At 32.4% G+C, this 24,948-nt stretch overlaps 1 protein-coding gene across 1 annotated transcript; it reads right to left on the bottom strand.

The window, feature by feature from the left end:
- Positions 1-9,487: 9,487 nt before the first annotated feature.
- LOC143076993 (uncharacterized) lies at positions 9,488-15,576 on the bottom strand. Its single transcript, XM_076252883.1, has 3 exons — positions 15,245-15,576; positions 12,371-12,606; positions 9,488-10,093 (listed from the first exon to the last, which is right to left on the bottom strand). The coding sequence occupies exons 1-3, from the start codon at positions 15,444-15,446 to the stop codon at positions 9,488-9,490; spliced, it is 1,044 nt and encodes a 347-aa protein (XP_076108998.1). The 5' UTR covers positions 15,447-15,576.
- Between the last annotated feature and the right edge of the window lie 9,372 nt (positions 15,577-24,948).

The raw sequence follows: 24,948 nt of genomic DNA, 5'->3' as shown, positions 1-24,948 counted from the left end.
ATTGTTTTTGAAAAAAAACCATATTGTCAGTATACATTAATGAAAATAAATTTCGTTCCTTCAACTCATAAGGAATAGAGTCACTTTTTATAAAAGTCATTTCACAATTGTTGACATACTTTGACAAAAAATAAAGGTGATTATAATACACAAAGCATCATACCTACTTCAATAGTACTACATCAAGGATATAATATGTTTGAGAATATATATTATTAGTTACATGGTGTATCATTGACCTACTACGATATATGTGGGTTCAGTAAATTCCATATGGAGTGAGAGCGAATGTCGAATCTTCACATGAAATTTACTGACCCCATATATATCGTATAAGGTCACAAGCACACCGTGTAATGAATGTATCTTACCGACTATCTTCAAATTTGGTATTTACACTAGCGGCTATCAAAGTGATTCAAATTTACATTTTTCTCGTCAGTATTTTATCTAGTGTTGTAACACAGTACATGATATATAAGCTATGAAGATATATATTACAGATCAGCCATATTCTCTATCGTAGACGATCTTACAAATTAATGAAGGATGCCGTCAAATTAACATGTGAGTAAATGCCATCAGTTGGCGTCAATCGTTGTCTATCATCTGTTGACACCATTTGTCATCCTCGTCTTACGTCAGGATAAATTATTTTAGGATTCCGCTGACACTACTGGATTAAATACCTTCAAACTTTAACTGAAAATTCCTTAAGTTATCCAGTTAAGGAACTTTATCCCAGGTTTTCATGCATTGAACAAACATGGCATTTAGTTCAAAAATAGAACAAATCTGAAATATGGTAAATTGGTCATTAAGTCAAGATCTATCAGCCCTGAAATTTTCAGACAAACCGAACCCATTGTTGGTTTGCTGCTACTAAATTGGTAATTTTAAGGAAATTTTGCAGTTTATGGTTATTATCTATAAGATTATTGAAGATAATTGCAAATTGTAAACAGAAAAATTTACAAAAACAAATAATATGACAAAAATTGTCAAATGACCCCTGGAGGAGTTCTTGCTCTTTAAAGACATTTTACACAATGTGTTCATTATGTTTGCCTTCATTTCAAAGTATTTTCCTTTGAAACTTCAGAGCCTAATATTTCTAAACCTATAAACTGAATATTCCTTAGGGTCACTGGTTTAAAACAAATTATCAGAAATTTTGATTTACTGACAAAGCTGGCAGCCATGGCTTGAATATTTATCAAAGGTACCAGGATTATAATTTAGTACGCCAGACGCGCGTTTCGTCTACATAAGACTCATCAGTGACGCTCATATCAAAATATGTATAAAACCAAACAAGTACAAAGGTTGAAGAGCATTGATGATTCAAAATTCATATAAGTTGTGCCAAATACAGCAAAGGTAATCTATGCCTGTGATGATAAAACATAATTTCAAAAGCAGGTTTGGCTTTTATTCCCAAAACCATAGCAATATAGACGTATGACGTATATGATGTAAAAATAATTAACGACTTGTGAAAGAAAAATGAGTGTCAATGAGACAATTCTTTATCCATGTCACAATATGTTAAAAAGAAAACCATTATAGGTCAAAGTACGGCCTTCCACACGGAGCCTTGGCTTATGCATAAAAGCAAGCTTAAAGGGGCCAAAAAATAACTAGTTAAAAAAGCACTCAAGCAGAAAATCCGACGGTCTAATCTATAAATAAAAACAAAAAACCGGTTCCTGACTTAAGACATGTGAAAACATATGCAGCAAGTTTCAACGTTTAAACAGGCGCCAACCTTCATCCTCACCTAATGTTGTAACATTACAATATAGAAAGACACACTATAAAATATCAATCCAAAAAGCAAAACTTAATCACGTATGGCATTATTCAGCAGAGGTGTCTTAAACTATGACAATAAATTTGTTTGAAATTATTTGATATAATTTAGTTATAAAAAAAATATTAGCTACATATTTGTAAGTATACACAAATAGTAACACCTCACATCAATAGCCAGTCTATCACATTGCATGATTCTGAATCTCATATGATTTTGCATTTTTACCATCGATATGTGAAAAGGTAAGTGGTCATTATTTATTATCATTTTATAATTTCCATCATTCGAGATTGTTTTGTTCTTTTATCTGTATACGTTTATTTATTGCAGTTAATTTTGATATATGGGAATATATATTTTACTTGGCGTCGCGTTTGCGATCGTTAAATCGTCAATTGACTCCTAAACTACAGTACAGTAATTCCTTATTTAGTCTTTACTTCGACCATCAAATACTTGTTGTTTCTGACGTGAATGTTAGTTTTGGCTTTCTTCATTCTTTTACTTCACACTATCTGACTGACAAATCGTTCTCTGATTAATGGTCTTCATATATTGTAACCAGATTGACAACGGGTCAAGGAAATCGTCGGATTCTACAAAATCATCAAACGAATCTGAATATGAATCGTCAAATAGATATGAATCATAATCTTCAAATAGATATGAATCATAATCTTCAAATGAATCTGTTTCTGAAACAGACAACCATGCTGTCATGATTTCTTCTACAGTGAGTATTTCAAGTATGTCTACACCCTGTGCGTAGTGCCATATTAATGCTAAACACATGACGCATTGCGTTTTAAATGGAGTGCTTTTCTTTGTACGCCCAGCATGCTTAATGCCATCAAACACCTTAAACATTGCGTCTAGTATATTGAGTTTTTCATAAACCCCATTTTCTAAAATCCACTGAACTAGTTTGACATGTCCATGATAGCATGCTTCATTCATTAGATGTTTAAAGTCAATGTTCTTACAAAATCCTTCCTCGAGAAAAAATAGTATTACATTATGTTTGTTCGTCTCCGGTAATTCTCTTAGAACAAAAGATAAATTAACTGCTTTGTCATGATGGTCGAAGAGCCTTTGAAACAAAAAGTCTAAAAGTATAATGTTATTATATTCAAATGTTTTGCTAATTGAACTTGTAGCTGATACTTCTCCACATGCATGAAGAAATGCTTGTCTGATGTCAAGCTGCTTATTATCAAATGTATGAAATATATACTCCAAATGAGAAATTCCTCTCTGATGACAACAACTTATTAAAACTTCGTTGATAGGAATTCGTTCTTGAGGAAGATTTAAAAGAATCCATGTCATTACATTGTTATTGACTGCTTTCTCCTTACATACAGTACTCACTAATCTATCAATATCTATAGAATCTTGATCAATTTCGTTCCACAACAAACTCAAGAAAGTTTCAACATCCTTAAAATCCTTTAATTCATTGTGATACTCATAATATCTTACCGAAACTGCCGAAGTGCATGCATTAATCATTGCTTGATTCATGTCCAAAGCAAAGAAAGATTTTCTTAAAATCTTAATGGTTTTAATCTCAGCATTTGCACAAGCTTTGTTCAGTATCTTTTGTTTATCAAATGAGCCATTACTTATATTTTCCAGAATCCAGTTCACAAGAACATAGTAGTTATGTTCTAGGGATTTGTTCATTAATACTTGTATTTCTTCTGTACTAATTGTATTTGAATATTTTTCAAGTAGCGAAACAATTAAATTGCACAAGGATTCTCTCCTATAACTGTGCTGCCAATTATACCAGCCCACACTTAATAACCTCAATACACCTAATTTAATATCCAAATTGTCTATTTTAAAATGTTTAAGAATCCAAGTTACCATGCCTATATTTCCATATTCAGGATACATCTTGTATAACAACTCATCAAAATAATCATCCCCATAATCATAATCATCATTATCATAGTAATCAATATCAAACGTTGGAGGACGACCCCTATCATTTCCACATGCTAACATGAGCAATGTATTTCCGTCTAAAGATGAATATAAATTGCAGGTATCACATATGCACATTAGTAAGCCAAAACCTTTTCTTTCATAAGCAATACTTACTATTTCCTGTATTTCAAACTCTTCCTTTTTATCTCTATTATTCCAAATAGTGCTTACTATTATCGATATAATAGTAGAACATTTAGCATTATAGTGCTTAGAAACAGATTTTAAAATTTTTGTTTTGTCTAAACTTGCTATTTCAATCTTTTCCAATATGCATACTAATATATCTGGCTGTGCATACTTTAAAGCTGAATTTATAGTGCTATACACATCCAACATAATCATATCAATGTTCTGAACAAACCATTTAACAATCTTGAACATACTAGAATCACATGCCTGTTGACATGCAGCATTAATGTCCAAATTATCAAGTCCAAATTTCCCAACAATGTATTTTAATATTTTCAACTTTTCCACCTCAATAATCGATCTACGATCAAGATCCAGTAGGGAACCTATAAGTTGTCGGTTTGTTCTCATACATGCTGAAATAAAAAATGACTGGATGTCTAGATGACATTGAAAATGGCAGTTTTCCATTATTTGATGAACAAAATAGAACTGTCCATTCCGGCAAGCCAAATTCAATATGTTTGTATTATTTACGCAAACTGGTACGAAAGCATCATACATATGATCAGGAGCACGAACATTCTGCAAAAATAAAGTAACAACAGAAAACAGTTCTGTTGAGGTAAAGTCAACTTTTTCAAAAAGAAAACTGAGAAGTTCTTGGTTATACGGGTCATGAGTCAAATGACTGCAGCCATGTTCATTGATATTATTTTCCCAAAAAGATAGAACACAGGAAAAAGTATCAATTGTTTTACATCTAGCTGCAAGGTACTCCACTGTATCAACCATTAGGTACTTGCACGCAATCTCTAAGATAAAGTCAACATCATTTAAGTCCTGGTCAGGAAATCTTTCCATAAGCCATTTAAGTGGATTATAAGATAATGATGGCATTTTTCGAAAAACTCTTTTGTATTTGACCTCTTGTTGCATCCATTCATCCCTGTACACCATCTTTAAAAACAAACTACTATAAAAAGGGGTCTGATTGTATTTTGAAAGTAAGAACTCCAACACAGGTATATTGAATACTTCATATGCTTTCCATATACATAATGTAAGAAACACACATGTTTTACTAGCATCTTCTACATTAGACATGGAAGCTATGGTTGGTATGCTAGTTAATATTACACCTTGATCAAGTAAAACAGGTATTCTGTTTTCTTCTACTATATCCAATGTAGTTTTAACACTTTTAACATCATGTTCATCTTTAATTGAACAAATCGCATATAAAGATGTTATTAACGCAAATTTCATGTAAACTTTGGTATAATGGGTGTTGCTAGTTTGAATTATTTGATTAAATGTCTTCAATATAAAATCATATGTATCTAATTTATCCGTTTTGGCTACAATATTAAGTAAGTGAGCAAGAAAACATTCTTTGCTCTTCGTGTTTTCAAAATATCTGTCAAGTCTATATGTTTCCCCAGATCTGATCATATTTTCAGTATGTTTATCTTTGGTATCTTCCTTTTCTAAAGCTTCTAATAAAAAAGGTATTAGGAGACGATATGTTTGTTGGAATATTTCTGTATTACTAAAGTCACTGACAAAAGAATATGTAAAATCTGCAATGTAAAACTCTGCTAATCTATCGGCCAATAGTTTATAACTGTTCGTTGGAATTCTCAAAACTACCTCTCCGTCTTTTTCTGTATATGGTTCTGGTTTTACAATCTTCAGGAAAAATGACCAACTGATTAAAGGTATAATTTTATTCATATTTTCTTCATCAACCTGAGCAAATGATATGATGACACTTTCCTGGAGTGTTGGATGGTGTAATTCGTAAGATCTTTGGTTAGGGATATTTATTAAATAACTTCCTTTGAGTTCTATAACTGCATCCGCAATATGGAACTTTTTCAGTTTTATTGTTACTCCGTAGATTGCATCAATTATTTCTGTAATCTCTAAAACACATGAGCTATCATCAGGGTTAATACAGTTTCCATTTATTGCTGTGTAGACCATAACAGCATACTGTATCATAAACTTCCTGAAATCCTCACCCTTACATCTTATTGCCCTTACTTCTTCTAAAATGGATTCTGTTGGACTGTCGAAAAATTTACTTCCAAGATAAAAGTATTTGTCGTTATGAACGAACTGATAAATTACTAAAGGAAACCCTTTGACTGGATTTTCATGAATTATAATTCGAGCTTCAGCAGACTTTAAAATTAGATCACCATTGCAGTCTACAAATCCTTTACTTTTTATATACTCTGATTTACGAACTGTTTGCATGTATTTTGTAAGAATCATTTCTTTCTCGTTCGAGTTAAGCTTATATTTGTTGGAACTTAAATCAATAATGTCAAATTTGAATAACCTATGATCGTCAAACAATTCTTGACATTGCCGTTTAACAGTATCTCGGATTGTTATAATGACTTTAATATTACCTTTACATACATATGCATGAACCTTGTCCAGAATTGGTGTATCTTTCTCTCTGTTATAAATACAGTTTGTTTCACCAAATATGTCATCAAGTAAAACCACAATATTATCTTCTCTACTGACCATATCTTCCCATTCAATCAATGTATTTAACTTTATACATTTGTATAAAGCATTGCCAGTGCAAAACATGTGTAGGACATGGCGACCGGTCCGACTTTTTCCTGTACCTGCATGTCCTGTTATCAACAACACTCCATTTTGATTTAGCAGTAATAATCCATCTGAAACCACCTTAGTAACCACGAATGTATCTTCTCTGAAATCTGCACCAATAAGTGCTTTTGTATCTTCTAAAATATTCAATCATACATTTTGCAATGTTGCATTTTGCAAGTAATTATTAACCATCAAGGTTTAAAATCATAAAGTAAATAACTACCAATTTTTAAATCATATAATAGTCACTTGTGTGTTAAATAAAAAAACATTCAGCAATCAATTTTTTAAGCATATAATTATAGATTATCATGATTATCGTTTATCATCTCATCGAGATTGATTTTCTCGCTTCAGCCGGCACGGCGAAAGCGAGAAAAGCAATCGAGTTGAGATGACCAATGATAATCTGTTTATCGTTATTTTACCAAAGACGACGATGTCAATTTCATGTCAATTTCATTAGCAACGCCACGTGCCTCTTTAGTTTCTAGCAATAATTTTCCATCTAAAGCGAGTAGCATGATATGAAAAAGTATCTAAAAAAAGATCCAAAAAAATGCACAAAATAGCGATAATAATAATAATCAACTATTATCATAATAGAAATACCTTACAATGAGTGACCAGTGCTTTGGTATGAGCTTGCTTTTACGTTTTTATTTTGAAAATTTTTAGTTTATAAGTTATGGAAGTGTGCTCGAACCATGAATGTAAGTCTGTAACGCAAACTTTACCTTAGTTATATTTTTTATTCCCTTCAAACATGAGTCAAATAAAACGTAGGTTTTGTAGAGTAATATGGATTAAAAAAGAACTCATAATTACCTTCAAGTCTTCTTTGTTTTTGTTTTTTATCACCTGGAAATAAAGAGAAAACATTATCTATTTGTTTTATATTTCTTTTATATGTATAGCGTATACACAAACATAAATGAATTCATTAGGGACACTACTACATATTTGAACTTAGAATAAGATGTTTACTTGCGTAGTGGTATTAACCATATAAGGATTCTTAAAAATTCTAAAGAACTATTAGACAATTTTAAATCTTGCTCTTTTTCTGAAATAAGTTCTTTTAAAACTTTTGATTTTTCAACCCTGTATACCACCATTCCCCATGTGAAATTGAAAAATCGCCATACGCTATAAATTTATTACTTTGGGATTTCATAACTTAAAGGCATGTTTCGTTAATAGCCACAAACAAAAAGGTAGAACATGCTACACAGAAGAACAAGTGGTCAGTTTGCTGGAGTTTCTTATCGACAACATGTTTGTTGAATTTGGAGGTAGACTTTTCCAACAAATTGTCGGCATTCCTCTGGGAACAAACTGTGCGCCTCTTCTTGCCGATCTCTTCTTTTTTTCACATAGAGTCGGAGTTCCTTCAGACACTTGTCAAAAACAAGAAGATCAAAGAAGCCAGATTATTTAATTTCACTTTCAGATATATTGATGATGTTTTTTCCATAAACAATCCGAACTTTCCTGATTGGGTTCCATTAATATATCCCCCAAAACTAAAAATTAAAGAAACAACAGACACGGCTTCCTCCGCCTCATTTTTAGACTTACATCTTGAATTTGACTTACACAGTCATCTCAGTACCAGAATCTATGACAAACGAGACGATTTTGATTTTGAAATTATAAATTTCCTCCACCTTAGTATCAATATACCAACTTTTCCTGCATATGGGATATATATTTCCCAACTTATTCGATATTCAAGAACTTGCAGCTCCTACTCGGACTTTGTAAAACGTCATCAGTGTCTGGGTAGAAAGTTGATGAACCAGGGGTATGTCAAAGAACGTCTCGTCCTTTTTCTAAAAAAGTTCATCGGAAGGTACCAAGACCTTGTTGATAAATGTTCCGTATCAACTTCACAAATAATACATGATTGTCTTGATGTATATATTCTGCGTACTGATGTTGTTTATCATCTAACCAACGTGTTTTATTGTTTTTTTCATTTTTCTTTGTTCTATTATTAATATTACTCTTACTGTTGGATTGTTTTATGTGATATCCATTTAACGTGGCTCGGTACTTAAACATCCCGTCAATGTGTTTGTATTATCTTTCCTTTTTTGCTGGTGTGTTTTGTATATGCAACTTTTTTGTATTTCTTTGGTTCTTATAACGTGACTCTGTACTTTAAAAGATCCCGTCAGTATGATATTGTTCTATTTAATGGCATTATGATGTGTTTCTATTGTGAATTACAAAATACGTTGAGCCACAGGTGTCGTTCAATCGCGTGGTAGAATGAATAATTTGTGGATTCTTATAAATTCTATATAACTTTTGGACTATTTCAAATCTCGGTCTATTTCTGAAATTAATCCTTACATACTTCTAACCCTGTATGCTAACATTGCCTATGTGAAATTTTAAAATTGTTTGCTATACACATTGAACGACAAATATATGTGACGTATAAAATTTTCTGACGTCAGACACGCGAATCGATGAATGTGTTTGTAGATAGATGTTTTTGTGTTCTGTTAAATTTTTTCGTTTTAGAATTGTTACACGATGATGACTGTTGTACCCATATTTGACTATTTTAGTTCACGCATCATTGTAAATATAACGGAATTTAATGAGACTGTCATTAAAGTGAGAAGGTTAGCGCTATAAAACCAGGTTTACTCCATCATTTTCTATATTTGAAAATGCCTGTACCAAATCAGGAATATGACAGTTCTTGTCCATTTGTTTTTGATGTGTTTTGTTATTTGATTTTGCCATGTGATTTTGGATTTTCCGATTAGATTTTCTCTAAGTTCAGTATTTTTGTGATTTTACTTTTTAGATAAGACCATAGCGTATTACTGGTATTACCACTTAAAATGTTTGATTATCCCTTTTTTTATGAAATTATTGTACAGATCATGGGAAAAAAATGACGTAACCAATCTTACCCGGTATGTCACCACTATCGTGCTGTTTCCTCTTCATATCTTCAATGTCTTTGGCAGATTTTGCAATCTGTTCATCATGTTTCGACAATTGTCCATCATGTTTGACAAGCTGTCCATCAATTTCGTTAAGTTTTTGGTTATATTTGCATTCTAGTCTTACTAACAGATGTGTCAAATTAACGACCTGGTTCTGTTTATGCGTTACTTCATTATGTTTACTTTTAATTGTACTATTTATTTTCTCTATTTCTTTCTTACATTCTGCAATCTCATCTGAACATTTGTCTATTGATTCTTTGTGAGAAGAAATTTCTGCAGCATGTTTCTGTGTCTGAACTCCTCCTTTCTGAAGGGAATCATTGAGCTGCTGAATTCTGTCTTCCTGTTGCTCTTTAATGGTCTCTTGTTTCTCAACTACAACCTGAAGTTTGTCTATCATTTCTCTGTTTTCTTCAATATAATGTTCATTAAGTCTTATTTTGGTTAAAATGTCTGTTAAGGACTTGTCTAGAACAATATGTTTTGTAGACTGGGCTTCTATAAGCAGGTTACTTCCACCGAGACGTCCTATAGCCTGCATAAATAAAACAAAACACTTATGAAGATATTGTTTATAGAGTATACAAAACATAACATTACCTTAAGCCTTGGTCACACCTTACCGGAAAGCACAAACGGACGCCTAACGGATGAAAATAAAAGTTGTCCGTTGACAAAATTGTTATCCGTTGGGAGTCCGTTGATGTACTGACCAAAAAAAACAGACGTGTAACGAATGCATAACGGACACACACCGGATATGCAACGTAAGAAAAACGGAAACGTACCGGACAGAACAGATGCGAACGTACATCCAACGGACGAGTACCACATAAAACGGACACCTAACGGAAGCGTACCGGATAAAACGGATCAACAAGATATACGGAAAAAATAAAGGCGACAACAATAATACAGGTAAATCGCATAAACAAAATAATCAAAATGTTTCTGTGTAACTGGTTTTGGTTTGTTCTTTAAAATGCCGCCAAAAGGCAGTGTCTGGCCTGAATTAGAGCTGCTTGATTGGGAAGACGTGCCTTTACTCTAAGATCGATTATGAATAATAAGAATTCATGAACCTTAAGAAATCTGACATATCAATAATTGGCATTTCTGACGCATAATTTTCAATTGGCATTTATCTGTTTCAGATCCGTTCATCATCCGTTTTATCGTTATACGTCCGGTAGAAGTCCGTTTCTCATTCGTTAAACATCCGTTCTATCCGTTAAACGTCCGGTAGAAATCCGTTGGTGAATCTATCTTCTATACCTCCAACGGATGTTTAACAGAGATGTAACGGATGCAAAACGGAAACGAAACGGATGAGTACCGTACAAACCGGACGCCTAAAGGACGTTCAACGTACATTGTATCCGTTGGACGTCCGTTTTAAGTTTTGAACATGCTCAACATTTTCCACCGCGGACATAACGGACGTCGACGGATAAAACGTACGCTTAAAACGGACATGCAACGGGTATGGACAGACGTCTAACGGATAGGAACTGACGTCTAACGGACATGAACGGATTGAAAAAAAGTTATCCGTTAGGCGTCCGTTCGGGCTATCCGGTAAGGTGTTACCTTACCGATGCTTTACAAATGGAATATATCTATTCAAAAATTTGTGCAGGAAATTGATACGGGATATATAAGAATATGATGAAAACATATAGCAAAACATTCTTTGGCCAAAACTGTTTGTCTTTTAACGATGACGATCTAATTAAATTTGGTATTGTTTAAATTTTATGTCTGGTAGGTCTATATCCTCTATTCAGTGGGGCCATTTCCATTTGCAGTTTAACGATGACTAGAAAAGGTCACCGTGGACAACTTGTATCTGTAGAAAAACTTCATTTATCGTTGGCATTCGTGGTGTCATCTGCTGTACTTGTTCTTAGACAATGAATTTAGATAGAAGGCAGGGTGTGACACAAAACAAATCATTTTTGCAAAAAATCCGAATTCAACTTCCAATTTAAAAAAGCATAGTGCTAACGTAATCTATTTATCCATATCGGTATTGATAATGCATATCAACACGATAATTTGAACAGAGAGAACTACCTTAGAATAAATAGGTGTAACAGCGTGTTAGGAATGATATTGCAAAAGACTCATGTATTATTGCACATTTACAAAATGTATAAGTTGAAAAACTCAAGTTGACATCAGGCACATTCTCACTCATTGTAAAAGATATTAATATAAATATCTATACAGTTTTGAAAATGTTTCACAGTACTTTTATGGATGTTTTAGAATCATAAACCATTTTATATTACCTTCTTTATTGTCTGCTCTAATAATGTTAATTACAAGACAATAGGTAGATTTGTTTCCCTTTTTCTAAGATTGTAAAGTGATCAGACCCCTCAAATCCTTTTGGGTTTATCAATTAGCATTATATCGACGTTTTTTTAGGGTAATATACATATAAAAATAAAAGGTATTATGCTTAAAAATAACACTTATATTTTGTATCTGTGATTCTACATTTTTGAATCATTTCCCCCCTTGCCTTAAAATCAATTCAACACATGCAACAAACATTAATACAATACCCCACCTTGTGCTGATTACAAACCAATAGGGAAATTTCCCATCATAACATCATGTGTAGCCCATTTGAATCTCCTACTTGTTGACTTAAAAATCAAATCAGAGACAATTGTAAATCTCCATCTTGTGCTTACTTGTTTTTGCTTCTTTTTTGTTAACCCGAGCGTCATTGGTGAGACTCAGGGTGTCTCTGCTATACAATTTTATAACCTGGGTATATCAGATAATTTTAGATACTTACACCCTCCAAATCTCCCCAGTATTGAATAACATCTGTAGGCGACAATATTCCATCTTTACTATGGACTGACTGGTTTCTGTACCATTTAACTCTGGCAAGGTCTGCACCTGTACTGGTATCTCCTGGTAGTGGTAATTTATCCCAGCCGGTAACAGGGGCCGACTCGCGTGGTATCACGTTCCGTAAAAGGCATACTATCAATGTTGTATCAAAGTTATCTGATAAAACATTACTTGCTGTAAAAAAAAAATAAGATTAATTTATGTACAAAAAATGTGACAGTATCAAGTTCGAAATATCAGATATATAAATATGCATTCATAATTACAAACAGAATGTTCCTCTAAAAATGTTTGTAAAATCTCATTAATTAAATCTCGCCTTTTTGCCAGTATATATAATAGCCATCAATAATACACAATAACAAATGCATATTTTTAATTGACAGTGTCATTTTTATAATTTTTAAATGACTGTATACAATTATTCATTTTGTAATATACGGTGAATTTAGACGTTATTTGTGCTACAGAATTTGTCGACGGATTAATAAATAATCAAGCAGGACTACACATGTCTATAAAAAATGACCTCAATCTTCCTACAATAAGACTTTTAGTCCGGATTTGTCTACAAAATTATCAAATGACATACAGATTTAGTTTAAACATGTTTTGATCCGCCCATAAATAATAATACTAGTCTTATAATTTTCATAATCAAATATCAAAGTATACTACATGTATATTTTAATATTTCAAACACATATAAGAAGTTTGCAAATTGAGGTTTACAGTAAATGGAAAAACTGACACCTTTTCAAAGAATCTGGTGGAAAGTAAAGGTAACAGTAGTATACCGTTGTTCATAGCTCAAACATCTATTAAGAGAAAACAAATCATGGTTACTAGGAAAACGAATTCGGTTAAAATAAAGACGCAAACTATATCCAAACCTCTTTTATATTTTCATTTCGAAATAAACAAGCTTTTGAAATTGAACTGGTGACATAAATATATGTGTCACGTTTTGTATTTTTCTCAGTATATTGCAAATGTTGATTTTGAAATGGCAATATTGAAACATTTGAGAAATATATGTCAATCATTCAAGAAAATTAACCGTGACTTAATATTCTTGACCAAATGGTCTTCTTGGAAATGCAGTATGGAAATGCCGATCTAACTGTATATAGCTACATGTAGCAGTTTCGATAAACAATATCTCTAATTCCTTTGCGATAGTAGTAAGGTAATGTTGCAAATTATAGGTAGTTAAATTACCAGATATGATTACATGTTAAATGATAAGTTTGCTGATCCATATGTTTGTGTACAAATAAAATTGATGTGTCAACAATGCTCTTTAACTTCGTGATTTTTATGATATTTAAAACGTTTTTGTAAAGTTCGAGGCGCCCTAATTAGTTTTTTTTTGTAAACTAAAATTATGTCTGGCGTACAAAAATTCGAATCCTGGAATCTTCAACGGATTTATTAAGTAATTTTTTCTTTTGTTCATTCCACTATATTATTTTATAAAAAATATCATATCTACAACATTTGACAGAATAGTCCTATAAGGTAATTTTCGCTGAACAAAAAAAGGAGTACAATATACGTGTCAGTTGTTAAATTTAGATTATATGTCTACAACACAATACTAACGAAATTTATTTCCAGGCATCCCTGTATCAAGTCAGTCTAGCTGGATCATACACAAAATTGTTGTACGTTGTTGTTCTCTTTTTAAAAGGGTCGAGTGTTAAATACCGACAGACCGATTAGAAAATAGTAGTGTTGTCAACGGTTAACCGGTTAACCGGTTAATCGGTCTAACGACCGAATACCGAATACCAAAAACGTTAACCGGTTAACCGGACTTTTTTCAATTTTGACAGATTTGATATAAATTTGTATTGAAATCATTGAATATTTAGGTTTTATTTAAAAATTATCGTCTTGGTAATTAATTTGAAAGATCAATTGTCCAGTAAATTGATTGCTAATGTTAATCCTATACTCATAGAATTGATTAGAACTTGTCTCTCAGCTCAGGGCAGGATCTTAAAGAAACAGAATTAGTAAACCTGTTTTTTTAACAATAACTTTAAATCAGTAAGCGATTAAATTTTACGATTTACTTCATTATTTCGTTTCTGATCTAATATTGTGTAAACCTTCACCTAAATGTACAACCTCCGTCGCACAAGGCTTAGTCTTACTTTAAACGAAATGCTAACTAAAAAATTGTGGAATGCAAACCAATGTGAATGTACTCAATGTATACGTGATAGTACGAGTTACATGCAAACAAAGTAAAGAAACGGTGACCTATAGTTGTGAATTTCAGTGTCATTTTGATCTCTTGTGGAGAATTGTCTCATTGGCAATCATCTTCTTTTTCATAATTAATCATTTAAATTGAAATACTCCACATCATTTTCGGAGTCAACAAGTGAAAAGGAAAGAATAATCAGTTTCAGACATATTCAATTCTACGAGATCAAGAAGTTTTTTCTATTTTTCAATCTGAAGTTGGCACAAACGCTATAGTTGATACGGTGTAGTTGATTATTAAAAGTCAAACTTCGCCAGGAATCCTCACAGAGTCACAGACAAGCCTTATAACAAAGAGGACCAACTTCAATTCTAAAAGCGTAAATTTATGACTTAGATGAAAGGTTGTCAAATTGACACTCATACCACATGTTATATCTATGTGTAGGGTACTATTGATAAGGCTTTCAAAAGTTTCAAGCACCAACTCAAACTACCGATTAACCGGTTAATCGGTCGAACGATTATCCGAGTAACCGGTTAGGCAAAAGTGTACGCTTTGAAAACACTAGAAAATAAATAAGTTGCAACTTACCATTACTTGGGTATAATATCTGCTGCTGCAATTGTGTTATAAATCTAAGTCCTGTCAACTTTGCTTTACTATTAGCAAGTTCAGTGGCAAGTCCAGCTGCTGGATGAACAGAATCAAAATATACCCTGACAGCCTTTGTTGCAATCTTAAGATTCAGGAAGTAAAATCTGAAGAAGTTTGACTCTTCTACTGTTGGACTCATTTTGGCTCCTCTAGTAGCATCTTTTTAACTTTTTATTCTTCATAAGTGTTTCTATAACTAGCTACAGTGCTGTACTCTAGCATGTAACAGCTCTGCAGCCAGTTTGATGTGATGATTCATACTACATCTTAACTGTACGAAAAGATCTGTTATCTGTTAAAAAAGGAGATGCATTATATTATGTGTAATATTCTGTGAGGGTTCTTTTATACTGTTAAAAAATATATACAGACTGTATATGTTTCACCTGTCCTTAGTCTTGGACCTGGAGTTCAGTGGTTGTCGTTTGTTTAATATGTGGTTCATAAGTGTTTTGCGGTTGTTTTTTTTTTTATTTCTGAATCAGACCTTTAAAGCCTTACACAAGAAAACGTTGTAACAAACTCAGGATCAAATAACTAAGACAAGAAGAAATGTCTATAAATAAAGGCAACAGTAGTATACCGCTGTTCAAACTCATAAATCCATGAACAAAAAACAAAATCGGGGTATCAGACTAAAACTGAGGGAAACGCATAAATATAAGAGGAGAACAACGACACAACACTACAATGTTACTAACACACACAGAAACGGACCAAGCATCAGACAAAATCCCACGAGAATAACAAATATAACATCAAAACCAAATACATGAATTTGGGGTAGACAAGTACCGTGTACATGACTATGTATTTAATGATACCACATGCTATGGCCGTGTTCACACCAAACGCCATGTACAGTAAACATGATTACAATTAGTTTACTGTAATGGTCACTGGTTTCACATTAAATTTGTTCACATCTATACACCTTGTTTAACTACCTGTACATCAGATTTGTTCACACTAGTAAACTATATGTCATTTAAACGTTCATTACACTGAACCCAATGAAAAGTTTTCGGACAACTTTTGTAGCAGTAAGGGAACGATCATATGGCTTCAAAAAAGGCAGGATGGAAATATTCCGATCCCAATTTGAGAAAAAAAATCTGGTCATACAGATCATAAAATAAAATATATTCTGTATCAAGAGTTTCCCCATACATAATAATGTAACATATTGAAATAAATATTTGATTATCAGCATCCAAAAAAAAACGGAATAAAACGTTCGTGCGAGAAAATATCTGACTCAAATAAAAAAAAAACTTTTTTAAGTTAAGTGGTTGCTCCTTTATGAAAGCCATTTGTTGATTTACAGTAGTTTAACGATGCTACAGATGTCTCGATTACGCATTATAAAACGTAGGATGTAGCAGCGTGCTTACAGACGAAGAAAAAGGATTGAGATATTAGGGATCACTTCATTTCTTTCTTTTCTGTTTGTTTCATATGGTATTTCTTCTCCAAGGATTTTTTAGCAAAGAGAGGGGTAATGGTTTTTTTTTTTAAATTTTAAAGTGTTATTTAAAGGATCTGAGATACAAGACAAATGCATCATGAGTGAATCGTTGTTTTAGTAAAGACAAAAAAGACAGTGGCAAATATTTCCTTGTTCGTTACGTCAAGTCGATTCGGGAATACCTTTTAAAAGTCATTATGTGTCGGGTAATGACAATCTAATTAAAAACCGATTTCTCATTGCTCCCGTTTTCTGATATGTCGCGTGGGAGATCTAACGAAACCGGCTTTGAGGTCACATGTGAGTGAACTAAAAGTTATAATTTATAATGATATGCAAATGAATAGACGACCTATTAATAAGCCAATCAAAAAAGTTTTTGAATTATTTTGACTGACGATTTCGTCGTAAATAAAATGAGTTACATCCCTTTACCTTACGTTATACTTTCAAGATCGTGGAAGATTCAATTTCATTTGTCAAAAAAGACACACCTACGAGGTCACTCACATGTGACCTCAAAGCGGGTTTCGTTAGATCTCCCACGCGACATATCAGAAACAGGAGCGATGAGAGATCGGTTTTTAATTAGATTGGGGTAATGATGGCTTTGAGTTTTGATAAGGGGTTAATAAAGCTGTACTTTTATTTTTTTTAACAAATAAATATATCAAGTTTAGACAAATATTTATGTAAAGAACTTTATTAATATTTGTTATAAATATGAATCTTATTCATAAATCGTTTCTTCCTTAAATATACACGGTAAAACTCAATGTCCTAAATGCCTAGTTTTGTGTACACTTAACCTACAGAAGGCCTACATTGACTATCGACTGTGTGTAGATAAAACCTGATTTAAACTACATGTAAACATTGAGTTTTATCAATGGGAACGCAATTGTGTTTAGTTTACGTGTGAGTTACATTAACACAACACCGAGTTTATGTCAATGTGGACACGGCCTATGTTAAACACTGGATTTAATTCAGATATATTAGTGTTAAAAGTTATAAGAAAAAAGAAAAAAAAAAGACTCGATAATCCAAATTCATACATACAATTTAAAGACTGGATTAAATATTCCTTGACATCTTATTGATACTTTTCATGACAAAAATGTTAATGTCAATCCATGTCTTGGTAATGAAATCTAAATCACAAAACAAACATAAAGATCCTTCTCTACAAACATTTACATATTACATAATGATATATAAGGGTTAAGGACTTTTTTTTTCAAATTCTCATAGAAATGTATAGAGACGTTCATTTGACAGTTAATGCCCGATGGTATTAGTAAATATGTTCCCAGTTATAGTTAGAATAAAACGATTCTGTATTTTAAGCCATTTTGTTTTTACACGAACGAATCATTTTCTTTTTCATTTAAATGTGTGTTGGTATTTGCAAATTTCTGACAGGTTAAAATAGTCTTTCTTAAGAATGCATACAGTTAATCCTCGTTAAACGTCAATTACCTTTTGTATTCAACGATGTTATTTTATCACTGACCCATACCGATGTTGCTGGAATGACACGTCCTACTTTCGGCTAATGTTAACGAATACATGTCTGTTTGGAACAAATACAAGTCGGACTAATATATGAACATCTCAGTCAACTTTTAAATCAACTCTGACCAGTTTAAGGACAGATCGTAACATGCTGTATCTGTATAACGAGTCGTTATCTTGTTTGCACTTCGTCATTATGATATGATTGATACCACAAAATGACCTTAAATGTATATATATATATATATATATATTTAATATATATATCTACAATATAAATACGTTTACATATCTAGATAAAACAGCTTTTGATACGCAATTGTCAAATTTGCAATATATGTATTTCATTTCAAGTATGATATATTGTAACTTTTTAGATTATATCATAACGCATTGGAAGTTTAAGAATGCTCTTGTAATTTTACAAAGTCGTTAAGAAATAGTTTAACTCAAGCTATTAATAGAATTATTTACTAGGAAGATATAATTAATCTGTCCGTGATATAGATTAAACTATATTTCCAAACATGTTCTTAAACTGATGGACCAGAGGTTCTGCATGTCTACATAAATACCAAATATTACATTTTGTAAGTGTTGCCAGGAAAAATTGCTTTTCAATCACTGTTGTTTCAGATTGAGACTTTTGATAGTTATGTTGTTCTGTGTAACAATAGAAGAAATCTATGTTTTTTTTTTTTGTTTGAGGATGTTCGCTTGTCATGTTTTGGATTTGTTTTCCAGATTTTCGAAATCCTCTAGTTTTATCCATTTGAAAGCCTTTAAAAAGTTTGCCAATTGACCCCCATTTTTCTTTTCATATATCTTTAACATACATAATGATAACCCATCTGTAAAAGTCTAATGGAATTTTGGTTACTTTTTAATAGTTTTTGAGATCTTAAACTTGTCAAGGATAAAGCTATGAAAGGTCAAGAGAGAATATTTTCCCGCCAAAATTTCAATGGATAATATCTCAAAATCAAGCCATTGACCTATATATTTCGTTTGCTCTTTTGCTCTTTTGATTTCTTTATTTATCCTTTATCAATATAAACTAGTTTTTTTTTAAAAGCTTATTATTTTGAAACTGAGAAGCGAACTCCCTTAAATGTCATATTGTGTTCAGTTTCTCATCATCGCCTACTTACTTTCTTATTTTGAAATCTTAGCTTTTCTGTTACACTCATTGCAACGAGAATATGGAAAAGCCCGAAATCAATTGGAAGCTGCTATACGTGTGACTTCTACACTAATCAAATTGAATGTTACTTATCTGAAATCTGTTACTACGCTGAATAATTAAAATATAATAACAATAATATTTAGACAATGTTAATCATTTAACCATGTGTAATTTCAGCTTTAAAAAATAGTTATACCTCTTTTTTTTCCTTATTTTCGGTTCGTGAAATGTGTCATTTGATAGGGAAAAAATAACTCTTAACCATGCAGAGACATGGAATATATAAGCATATGGCCTAAACTCAATGCAAATGACTTTGGGCAATTTATCATTATTATTTTGTTTTATTATTTAATTTTAAAACACAGTATTCTTTTGAAATTTGATATAATGTGGAGTGTATAGGTCAAGAGCAGATACAGTAATGCTAAAACTTTCGATCCTTTTATTTTTACCAACTGATTTCTAGCAACATTATTATCGCCCTTTTGTGACAGAAAAGAAGGAAATGTAGAATGTGGCCACGCTCATCACGATCATGAAGACCTCACTACGACCGTACTACGACCTTACTGCGCGTATTTTACATATCGTAGTGCGATCGTGGCCTATATTTGACACCGGTACAAGTACTGTCATTGGGTGATGATAGACCATATTGTTATGTTCAATCAACCATTTGTACAGATCGTGTAGTCACGCTATTTTTGTTGGTTAGTGAAAATATATCTTTTCTATGGTAGCGCTAGCCATGTCGTTATCACTTTTTGTTGACTTGTAGTTTTTGGGTGTCTTTAGGTATCAATTGTCTTCTAATTAAAAATGAAACATTATCAATATTACAAATGTATAACTGTTTTAGCATTCAAACATCAATGTACTTATAATTGTAATATTTAATATTATTTTTGTATTTTTGAAATTACCGAATGGTGTTTTAAATATAAAAAAAGATAAACAGAAATTAAATTCCATCTTTACTATCCATAGCAAAATAGAAAACATTTCATAGATATTATGTCACTAGCTATGCTTATGTGTCCTTGTGGTCAATTCTTTAAAAAAAAACGTGATGTTCTTTCCCAGGGATTTTTTATTATCAATTATGGATATCCAATGAGACCGACCGATCAGACGCAATTCAACATGTATCGTGTAAAATGTCATGCTATGTTGGTGCAGAGCAGACGTAAAACCCTTTAAAGCACGAAAACGCTGACAAATCTTGAAAAAGAAATATTATTAAGATTATAGACTTATAATTCAATACGGATAGGAACTTGAATGAATTTCAAACACACATAGACCACTTTTTAATTAGCTGTCAAGATTTCCGAGTTGAAACAATTCCAGATTCAGCCGAACATTTTGGCGTAAAACACAGCTCCGACAAACCAAAAATATATGTTTGAGAAAACTAATCTATGTAAAATAAGTATAGCCTAATGACTGCTGGTATTCACAGATATACATGATAAATCATGACTCATATATTAAATACATACTTCTATATACAAAAATCCCATGAAGTAGAAACTCCATATCTTGATACATAACACATAGAACAACAATAAGTATTTTAAAGAAAACAAATTAAGCAAATTATGTCACTACCAACTTCTCTTAAACACACTTATCTATATGTTAGAAGTATTCATTCTAGTCAAAACACTATCAATATAACATGCTTTAATTTGGCCAACGATGTACCGTAGGCGTTTGCTCACTAACAATTGCCAAAGTCTGGCCCGAGTTTTCTGTTGTGTTGAGTTCTCCTCTCATATTTGATGTGTTTCTCTAAGTTTTAGTTTGTAACCCGGATTTGTTTTTTTCTCAATCGATTCAGGAATTTCCAACAGCTGTATACTACTGTTGCCTTAATTTACCGTTGGTTAAATTTAGGTGCTGGCATACTTACATTAATTTAACGTGCAATAAAGGTTTAGTGTTGGTTGAATGCAAAATACTATTATTATCCAAACGTTAACGTTTGGTAAAGGTTGATGCATTGTTTATATAAAGTCCTACTAAGATTGGCCGTGCGTTTGATTCAGTTTGTACCGTTGGATGAATACATGCCTAAGCATACTAAAGTTGACCCGATGTTAGGCAATGTTTGGTACAAGTTTTACTGTTCATTGAATTGCTACGTCGAACCCAATGAATAATAAAGTTTTGAACAGCGGTATACAACTGTTGAATTTATTTTTTTGCGGAAATATTTCCCTGGGATCTAAAGCATGTGAATTTTGAATTTTAGAAAATAATTATGACATATCAAAACAGCACGTATTTTCCTTTTCTGTATTTATATAGATCATCCCAATGTTCTTGGAAGACAAGGAAGCTATTAAATCAAGAGTTCCAAGTAATGAAGTTGAATCATTCATTTGAATATTTTATGGACACTGTCAATGAGTTGGTTGACCATTATTGAATATCTGTTTTACAGATGATGACGGATATATTCATTATCGGTCGTCCAACTGTCTAAAACACTCTGCTATGTTCTTAAAAAAATTCCATATCGAGGCTTTGCTAAGTCAAATACGTTGCCCGGCCTGAATAACTTTGACTTGCACACATCAGCGACGTCATAATGTTGGAATCGACGTTTATAAGTTTGACCCTATTTTATCACGTCAACTTCCGGTTGCTGGTGAAACTAATAAAATACTTTCATAAGACACAATTACAGCCCAATAAATCGATTACGAGGTTATCTGCACAGTGATATTGTAAAATATCAGCTGTGTGTCCCAATATGAAGGCTTTTTGATCTCGTTCGCGCGGTTCATACGTGTCGTTACAGCAGTCCTGTCCTCCTTTACCCGGATTTGACCTGACGAATGACATTTTGTCACACGATTTGTAACTTGAGTCACACAACGGGTACCACGTGTGTAGCAGGGTCTATCCTTCGAGATCATACGAGAGCACAACCGATTTTTCGTTTGTTCTGTTTTCATGGTTTTCCTCTATTTTTTCAGTTTCACTCGAGAAATTTCGAAATTCAAATAAAAAACAAAACGATCGACTATTTATGTTGACGGTTTCGATTTCAATTTACGTAATCTACGTATAAATTGTAATTTTAGGCAGTAAAAGGCTTGGTAATGTAACGAAAACCGAGCGGTCAGGCTTTGGTGTAAAACTATAAATGTGTAACCCTTAGTGTGTTGCGATAAGAATGTGTTTTATAACAATGTATAAGTATATATAAACTAAAGTTATAACTGGTGACCTTCTTTGGTAAATACAGCGTGGTACTCTGGTAGCGTGGTACTTTGCGGTATTCCGGTAGATCTAAGATTGGTTCTGTATAGGTTTTGTGTACTTAGTGGTATTCTGGTAGATCTTAGATTGGTTCTGTTTAGGTTTTTGTAAGAATAACAGACTCGTTAAATAAAAATCAACTTGTATGTACTTTAAAGTCATAAGGTACGAGTGACTGGGGAAAAATAATGTTTATCTAATTCTTGAACCAATGCATGTATATATATATCATAAACTTAGTCCTCTGTGCACAATTTTATCATTTTTTACGCAAATATATCGTATAATCGTCATTTTTTTTCTCTCTGTCTGTTATGATTTAACAAATATGGCTACTCATTAAATGCCGTGTTTTGAAGCCGAAGTTTGCCGATTGTCACCTTATAGTAAATAACCAACAAAAAGCATGGGTATTTAGCATGTGTTTAACATATACAATCAGGTAATTGTTTATTTTAATGACAGATGCATGCGTATTGCGATCACCGGATTTTTACGAGGAGGGTCACGCTTAGGTCACTATGCATACGGCAAATGTGTCGGCGAATTGCTTCCTGGCAGCAAGCAATTAAAAATAAGTAAACTTCTTCTAAATGTGGACAAATTAAAGAATTTTCCTTAGAAAAAAGTATATGTACATAAGTTGTATAATGAAAACTATCTATTTAGTTTGAAAAAACATATGCATATTTCTTTTAATTTGAGGTTTCATGTGACTTTAAGATGCGTTATATATCAACAATTCATACATTCCCTCTTTCTTACAAATAGTATATTTCTCAACAGTATTCTATTCTAACAAATAAATAGTTTATTAACCTAAGAATATCGTAAAAAAAAAATGGATAGCGGAAATATAAATACCACGAAAGTTTAGTTTGATTATCGGCAAATGGTAAATCAAATTCAATGTCAAAAGACAGAGAAGTTATTCTCCAAATGCAACTTGTTAAAGAATTAACAAGCCCACATTTAGGAAGTAGTCTGGTTACTACTTAGTCTGGTAAATGGTTTCGGTATATGTATATATTTAAATCGCTTGGAATTAGCGTGTGTTACTTGCCCAAGGTAAAGTCGTACTGAAGTCTTATCCGTTTTCTCCACCGTATTTATACTTAGGTAAACCATTTACCGAAAAGGTTTACCATTTACCATTTTGGCTTACCATTTACCTAAATTACAAAATCCAAAGCCGACGTCATAACAAAAAAAGGTTATGACGTCATTGTGTTGTACGTCGTTTAAAGTAAACGATTCACAGCTGTTCCGATTGTAAAAACATAGACAAGAATAATAAAAAGTTAACAAACATAGTTACACAAGAAATATATAATAGGAATAGTCAATTAACGATAATGTAACAACATCATCACACAATTTTAGGGAAGACAAGTTCCAATCCAAGGGACCCCCATTTCGTTACAGTAAGTTAAACACGACTCCCGCCCTTTTCCATCACTGCTAGAACTCTCATTTTGTGTTGAGCGAATGAGTTAACCCATTACCAGTGATTCGTAAACTGTGTACTTCTTGTTTGAAGTTACAACAAACATGTTTCAATCAGTGGCCTCTTATGCACTTGTTCAGTACAAAAACCATTGCTGATTGACTACTAGTATTAATTCCTGAGGGTATCATTAGTTTTGTAGTCTGACATTATTTATATCAGCCTTTCTTAAATTATCCGTTTATTGATCGAGATGATATTAAAAACAACAGGTTTAAACGCCTCAAAATTGACCTAATTTTAATATTATTTTTGATCCATTGTAATTTTTTGGTTATACAGGTCATTAAATGTTTCTGTTTTTATACATTTTATGACTATCCTTGGCTTTCAAGTATTTGCTTTTGAACGTTCCGGGTCAAGGTAAATCCAGAAAAGCGTTTTACACGCATTCAATTTAGTAATATGTTTTTCATTTTTTGCAGAAGAGGAGGCAATACTGCTGCTGCTGGACAATCTGGTCTAGATTATCATAAGTCCAGAAGAGAATGCGTCGGAACTAACACTATTTCTAGCCAATCATTTTTCTGAATCTTTCAAGTTTTATCTGAACATTGAAACACAAATGCTCAAACCTCTAAAATAATTGTCAAGATTTATTGATTTTATTGAAATCTTTGTATCGAAAAAAATAATCAAGCAAAATCTATTGTAAATCTATATGTTTGCTAAACCTGTGTAACGAA

The sequence above is a fragment of the Mytilus galloprovincialis genome, chromosome 5 (genome assembly GCF_965363235.1).
Source record: "Mytilus galloprovincialis chromosome 5, xbMytGall1.hap1.1, whole genome shotgun sequence".
Lineage (NCBI taxonomy): Eukaryota > Metazoa > Mollusca > Bivalvia > Mytilida > Mytilidae > Mytilus > Mytilus galloprovincialis.
This window is presented reverse-complemented; position numbering and strand designations above follow the sequence as displayed.

What these genes read in the sequence shown, in the direction of transcription:
- LOC143076993 (XM_076252883.1), bottom strand. Translation starts at nt 15,446, where the DNA reads ATGAGTCCAACAGTAGAAGAGTCAAACTTCTTCAGATTTTACTTCCTG. An exon ending in GATATTATACCCAAGTAATG is followed by an intron (nt 12,607 to 15,244) that starts GTAAGTTGCAAC and finishes TTTTTTTTACAG; the next exon opens with CAAGTAATGTTTTATCAGAT. An exon ending in ACTGGGGAGATTTGGAGGGT is followed by an intron (nt 10,094 to 12,370) that starts GTAAGTATCTAA and finishes TTATTTATGCAG; the next exon opens with GCTATAGGACGTCTCGGTGG.